This window comes from Chiloscyllium punctatum, chromosome 7 (genome assembly GCF_047496795.1).
Source record: "Chiloscyllium punctatum isolate Juve2018m chromosome 7, sChiPun1.3, whole genome shotgun sequence".
Taxonomy (NCBI): domain Eukaryota; kingdom Metazoa; phylum Chordata; class Chondrichthyes; order Orectolobiformes; family Hemiscylliidae; genus Chiloscyllium; species Chiloscyllium punctatum.
The window spans coordinates 78984660-78991603 of NC_092745.1; the positions used below are offsets into that span (position 1 = coordinate 78984660).

Consider the following 6944-nt stretch of genomic DNA (forward strand, 5'->3'; position numbering starts at 1 on the left):
CAAAAATGAGACTATACTTAGATCCTTCACATTGTAGCATTCCATTTATTGCCAGTTTGAGATTTACATTGGAACTGCATGAATAAATCTTAAATACAGCTGTTCTTAAATTTGTTTTGAGTACTTTTTTTTTGTTTCCAGCTATTTGTCTAGATCTGTTCTTTTAAGCACAATTTGTATTGTTAGATAATAGGTTTATTTTTGTTGAGTACTTTACACAGCACCTGCTTTTAATAGGCGCTCCAGGAGCAGATCTAGAAGGCGTTCACATTCAAAGTCTAGGAGCAGGCGGCGATCACGCAGTCCAAGAAGAAGAAGATCACGCTCAAGAGAGCGAAGGCGGTCTAGAAGTATATCCAAATCGAGGTTTGTTGCAGATTTAATTTTTTTTTGATTTGCTCTTGGTATTTATATCTGTTTTTAATGTGGATTTTAAATGAACTTTTGTACAGCCATTTTTAAACATCACTTCTTTTTCCCTGTAGAGAGAAAAAGAAGGAAGAGAAAAAGAGATCAAAAACACCTCCCAAAAGCTATAGCACAGCCAGGCGGTCTCGAAGTCCTAGCAGGTATGCATTCAAGTGGGGCACTTAACCAAAAAGTTATGTTTTAAAAAATAAGATGCAAGCGGGTTGTCACGAGGGGTGTATTTCTTTCTCTACATTGGGAGTTTCTGGTCCATGCAACATTCTTTAATTGGAAGCAAGAGACAAGAGGGTTGCGACGTTCTATACAATGAAGAATGTTTTAGGCAGAAAATAAGGGCCACTATCTTGTGTTTCTCATTGGTATTAAACATTGAGAAAGAAGTGTGGTGTTTGGGTCAAGGTCTGTTTTCCAGGTGGAAACAAAAATTAAATTCCAATTTTTGTCTGTTGAAGGAAGTGCCATCTTTTCCGATAACACTTTTTGTTCATTCGTGGAATTTGGTATCACTGGGTGGCCAACGTTTATTGTCCATTCCTAGTTGCTTTTGAAAGATGTAGTTGAACTGTTGCAGTCTCTATAGGAAGACCCACAATGCTGTGAGGGAGAGAGTTCCAAGATTTTGTCCCAGCAATACTAGATGGAAGAGTGTTATCTTTCCAGCTCAGAATGGTGAGTGGCTTGGAGGGTGACTTGCAGGTGATAGTGTTCCCATGTATGTTTGGCCCTTGTTCTTCCAGGCAGAAATGGAAGGTGCTGTTGAGGAAATCTTAGTGGGTTTCCACAGTGCATCTTGTAGGTGGTACAACTGCTGCAACTGAGCATTGGTGGCAGAGGGTGTGGATGTGATGCCATTAAGCAAGTTGCTTTGTCCAGGATGATATAAAGCTTGAGTGTTGTTGGAGCTGTACTCAACTAGATAATTGGGGACCATTCCATCACATTCCTGGCGTGCTGCTTCTAGATGATGGACAGTCAGGAGGTTGTCTCGACCTTCTGTGGCCACTCTGTTTATATGGCGAGTCCAGTTAAGTTTCTGATCATGGGGATTCAGCCATGGTGACGCCATTGAATGCCAACAGATGATGGTTAAATTCTCTCACTGGAGATAGTCATTGCTTGCCATTTGTGTAGAACAAATGTTATTTGCCACTTTTTAGCCCAAACCTGGATATTTTCCAAGTTTAGCTGCATTTGAAGATGGACTGCTATAATATGAGGAGTTGCAAATGGTGCTCAACATTGTGCAATTATCAGCAAATATTCCACTTCTGACCTTATGATGGAGGGCAAGTTATTAAAGCAGCCAAATTTGGTTGGACCGAGGACACAAAGTTGAAGCAATCTGGCAAAGGTGTCCTGGAGCAGAGTTGGCTGACATACAATAATCACAACTGTTTTCATTTGTGTTGGGTATGACTCAACCACCAGAGACTTTTCCTTCTGATTGCCATTTACTGATTTATTGTTAGGGCTCTTCATTGCTACACTGTTAAATGCAGCCTGGGGGGTCAAAGGCATTGACTCTTACCTTTTGGAATTTGTCTCTGTCTGTTTAAGCCAAGTGGCCTTCATGGAATCCAAACTGGGCACCAGAGGTAACGGTTTATTGCTAAGCAAGAGCTGCTTGATCACACAGCTGATGATACCTTCTATCACTTTACTGATGTTGAGGTACAGAGTGATGAGGTGGTAATCGGCCAGGTTGAATTTATTTTGCTACTTGTGCACTGGTCATACCTGTGTCATTTTCTTCATAGTAAGGTAGAAGCCAACATTGTAGCTATACTGGGAACAACTTCACAAGGGATGTGGCAGGTTCTGGAGCATTTGTCTCAGTAGTATTGCTAGAATGTTATCAATACCTGCAGCCTTTGCAATATGCAGTGCCTTCAGTGCTCTCTCTTCTCATTTGGAGTGAATTTAATTGATTGAAGACTTGCACTTGTGATGCTGAGGACCTGTGGAGAAGGCGGAGAAGGATCATGCACTTGGCACTTCTGGATGAAGATTGTTGCAAATGCTTCAGTCTTGTGCATTGATGTGCTGCGGTCCCCTGTCATTGAGGATAGAAATATTATGGTGCCTCCTAATCTTTGTCAGTTCACATGTTCACCATCCATTCATGACTGCAGTCCTGTCACATCCAGAGCTTCGATCTGATTTGTTGGTTGTGAAGTTGCTGAGCTCTGTGTATCACTTGCTGTTTGGCATGCAAGAATCCTGTTTACCTTCAATAGTACTAATTTTTAGGTGTGCCTGGTAGTGCTCTTGACATTCCCTCTTCCACTTTTCATTGGATCAGGTTTATACCCTGTCTTGATGGTAATGGTACAGTTGGGCATATGCCAGGTCATGAGGTTGCAGATTCGTGTATAATTCTTCTGCTCCTGTCCCACAGCATCTCATGGATGCCCACTCTTGACTTGCTAGATTTGATTGTAGTCTATTTAGCATGGTGATAATGCCACACAACCCAATGGAGAGTATTCTCGATGTGAAGGTGGGAATTAGACTCCACAAGGACTGTGTAGTAATCACTCTTACTGATTACTGTCATGGACAGATGCATCTGCAGCAGGCAGATTGCTGAGTATCAGGTCAACTGTCTTTCTCTGGTTTCCTCACCACCTGCGTAGGCCCAGTCTTGGAGCAGAGTCCTTTAGAACTTCACTGGTTTGATCAGTAGTGCTGCTGCTGAGCCACTTGGTGGTGCACATAAAATCCATCAACCAGTGTATATGTTGCATCCTCCAAATGATGATCATTATGGAGTTGAGGGCAGGGGATACTTGGTATTCTGCAAGGTGGTCCATTCAATTTTTTTAGGTTTTCTAACTATTATTACTAAATACCTTTGTGCATTTTCAGAGCGCATTTAAAAATCAGCAACTTTGCTGTGGGTGTGGAGTCACGTGGGTAATCTACTAGGTTGCCTAGTTGTGTAGTTAGAACTGTGTCTGTTCCCTCTAACTTCTTTTTTTAAAATTTCCTCCAATTGTCAAGATTTTAATTTTTTTTTTGATACAATGATTTGCAGTTTTTGAAACCAGTTTGCTTTTAGAAATAATTGTAAACCTTGGGCAGTTTTTAAATGTAATTGAGAAAAGATGGACTATGCAAATGGTTAGTTTTGCCAAACACTGAGAACTCTTGAGTATAGGATGATTTATATAAGAGTAATAGAATACTGTAATTAAAATGTTCCCTTTGACAGAGACAGAGACCGAGAAAGAGAACGAAGGCGTAGAAGAAGTAGGACGATTTCAAGGTCCCCAAAGAAATCGCGATCACCCAAACGTAAACTGTCACGGTCACCATCCCCTAGAAGGTAAATGAGGCAAATACTGTTGATGAATCACATCTGAATAGGGTTTGTAAATATTTTTCAACTTGATGGGAGTTTGTATTTCTTAACATTGTGGACAACTTCCCAGCAACACATTTTTATCAGTTTTATCTGATGCTAATCTGACAATCTGCTATTACAGTTTGGCATAGTGGCAGCATTGTTATTTAGTTGGCTCACTGTTTTCCAGTTTGTTTTCTTAATGTGGTCCCATTATGTTTGAAAATTGTTGTGACTGCATCATCAGAGTTGTCAAAATTAACAGCAAGCCATTCACACTGCAGGTCAGGTTTTAAGTAAAATGCAGCTACTTTTTCACAGGACTCTCTACAGTGCCACTGATGGACTGGACAGGTCTGATCCTAGACTGAAGTTTGGTTTGACAGTTTTGTTTGGTTTTAATAATTGAAATAATTGAAACATGGTAAAATGTACACCCATTAATCTCAAAACCAGACCTTTACAATACACTCAACAGAGAGATGTCTGTTCTCTTTCAAATCTATTGGCTGTAATTTAACTGATTTTGGTTCCCAGTATTGAGAATCTAGTGGGCTCTTCCTGGAGGTTTTAAAGAGTTTAGATTTTTGCAGTTTCAAATAATTCTCTCAAGGTTGTATTCAAACACTTCTAGTCTGGAGCTACACTGCTTTACACTATTTCCTAACAATTCTAAACCACCATCTTGCATATGGTGTAACTGTTTTACATACCCAGCTTCAGTCAAGCTTTTTCCAAAGCATAACTGAACCCAAAAGTCTTTTCAAACCTACAATATCTCCCCTATTTAAAAAAAAATTCTAGTGCTTTCTAAATTGACAACTTAATGCACTACATTACTTTGTTCCATTATAGATTAGATTAGATTACTTAGTGTGGAAACAGGCCCTTCGGCCCAACAAGTCCACACCGACCCGCCGAAGCGTAACCCACCCATACCCCTACATTTCCCCTTATCTAACACTACGGGCAATTTAGCATGGCCAATTCACCTGACCTGCACATCTTTAGACTGTGGGAGGAAACCGGAGCACCCGGAGGAAACCCACGCAGACACTGGGAGAACGTGTAAACTCCACACAGTCAGTTATAAAGTTTGCAATTATGACAAAACCCTATTGCAACCCAGAAACACACTTGTGCTCTTTTTAAAGAAATCAACATGGCTATAGAAATACTTAATCTTGACTATTAAATCCTTTCTTCCCACATGCTATTAACTCAAATCCAAATTTTAAATTATATTGTAACATAGTTAAACTTCAAACTTGCATCGCAGAAGGTTCAGGATTGTCGTCACACTTCCGTCTGAGACCCAGGCTAACATTTTTGTCCAATGTTAAGGTTATTTCTTGGATGAAGGAACTCCTTCGTCCCTTCTCCTTGCATTTTTCCTTCTCCCACACCTCTTCTGCCCCCAGCCCTTCCGACCACCATCACCAACAAACCCCATCTCTTTAAACAGTTCTTCTCAAATCAAAGATAAATCTTCAAGCTATTTGAAATTTTTTGATCAACTTATTTTATAGGCACAAAAAAGAAAAGAAGAAGGATAAAGACAGAGACAGAAGCAGAGAAGTAGAGGAAAGGGAGAGATCATCTAGCAAAAAGAAGAAGAGTAAAGACAAAGAGCGGGAGAAGGAGAGGGAAAAAAAAGCGGAGAGTGAAAAAGGAGATGTGAAGGTAAATCTGAAAATGTAGAGAATATTAGAATTGGTATAATCTCTAAACGGCTACTGTATTGAATCATTCCTTTTCTGTAGTATGAGAGTTTGACTACTACATGATTTTATTTGGATTGCTTTTATTGAATTGAACAATGGTTTTCAAAATCTCTTTCTTTTATTCAGGTTACAAGAGATTATGATGAAGAGGAGCAAGGGTATGACAGTGAAAAAGAAAGAAAAGAAGAGCAGAGAGTTTCTGAATCTGCAGTGTCTCCAAAACTGAAAGAGGTTGCACAGCCAAGTGACAAGGAAAGTACTGATGTTGTTAAAGAGTCAAAGGTCAATGGCGATGATCACCATGAAGAAGATATGGACATGAGTGAATAAACTTAGTGAAAGCTGATTTATATTCCTAATGTGAAGTGATTATTTTTAGCAGTGCTTTCTGTCAGAATTGAAGTGTCGCCCTTCTATAATATTTTCTACGGTTAGAAAGTGGTGACTTTGGCACCTGCCTTGTTCGACACAGTTTGTGGAAGAGGTGTGCAGATGACTTGGTTCATGAAGTGAAACTGCACTTCTAATAGCATCAGATTGGTGTGCCAGTAAGAAGCTTTTTCTGAAATATATGCAGGGATCTCCTTTGAAAAGAGTAGGAACCTCAGTAATGTGTAATATTTGTTCAAAGAAACTCAACCAATACTGATGTAGATAGTTACATATCCTATGAGCCTTGTGACTGTAGATTTTGAGTTTATGTAGTTCACTGTTTATTTGGCTTTCTTAGTTTTAAGTGGCTTTGTCTGCTTTTGTATGTAGCTCTAATAAATAACATACTTTGATATTTCCTGCTCTTCAATTTATCATTTGTGTTTTGCACACTATTTTTAAAATAGTGAGCATCTGCACAAACTGGAGTTCATGTGCAAGGTCTTGTGAGGAAAATAGTTTTCTTTATCTTGATACTGACAAGTCTGTCAGATTAGCAATTTTGGCTGCAGTATGTGCCATGGTCTTGTACAGTTTATGAAAACAATTTCTGTTTTACATGTGAGCTTTGATAATAAAAGCTATTTTAAAGCCTAGTTCAGATTCTGCTCATTATTTTGATTGGAGTTTCTATGGTCAGGTCTTCAGGATGGTCAGGTCTTCAGGATGGTGTTCAATGTTTTGTAAAAACTTTAATTCGGATGTAATACATGATGGAAAATAATTGTGGATCTGCTGTGAAAGTGGATTGCAATTTTCATATTTAAAATGGCTATAAATAAAGGTAATATAATTTTAATGAAGTTTCTTTCCCCATTTTGTTTATTTCAGAGGTGCAGGAACAAAATCCTAGTCTGACCAACGCCCCTCCAGAAGCATTTCCAATGTTGATATTTACTCATTTTCAGCATCTTCTGGAGGTGTCAACTAATAGTAATGGTACAGTCCAGTGCCATTTGGAAGGCATTATCACTGGCCAAATTCAGACCTGTTCACTTCCAGGTGTGAGCAGA

General features: G+C 39.3%; 1 protein-coding gene across 3 annotated transcripts in view; it reads left to right on the forward strand.

Moving 5' to 3' along the window:
• The window catches only part of srsf11 (serine and arginine rich splicing factor 11), a 30143-nt gene extending 23616 nt beyond the window's left edge, over positions 1 to 6527 (forward strand). For all 3 annotated transcript variants that reach the window (XM_072574163.1, XM_072574165.1, XM_072574164.1), the window contains 5 exons: positions 238 to 366; positions 486 to 569; positions 3644 to 3757; positions 5305 to 5458; positions 5626 to 6527. In XM_072574163.1, the coding sequence (XP_072430264.1) occupies positions 238 to 366; positions 486 to 569; positions 3644 to 3757; positions 5305 to 5458; positions 5626 to 5829 (685 nt within the window). In that variant the 3' untranslated portion in view covers positions 5830 to 6527. The remainder of the gene's footprint in view (positions 1 to 237; positions 367 to 485; positions 570 to 3643; positions 3758 to 5304; positions 5459 to 5625) is intronic.
• The last annotated feature ends 417 nt before the right edge of the window (positions 6528 to 6944 follow it).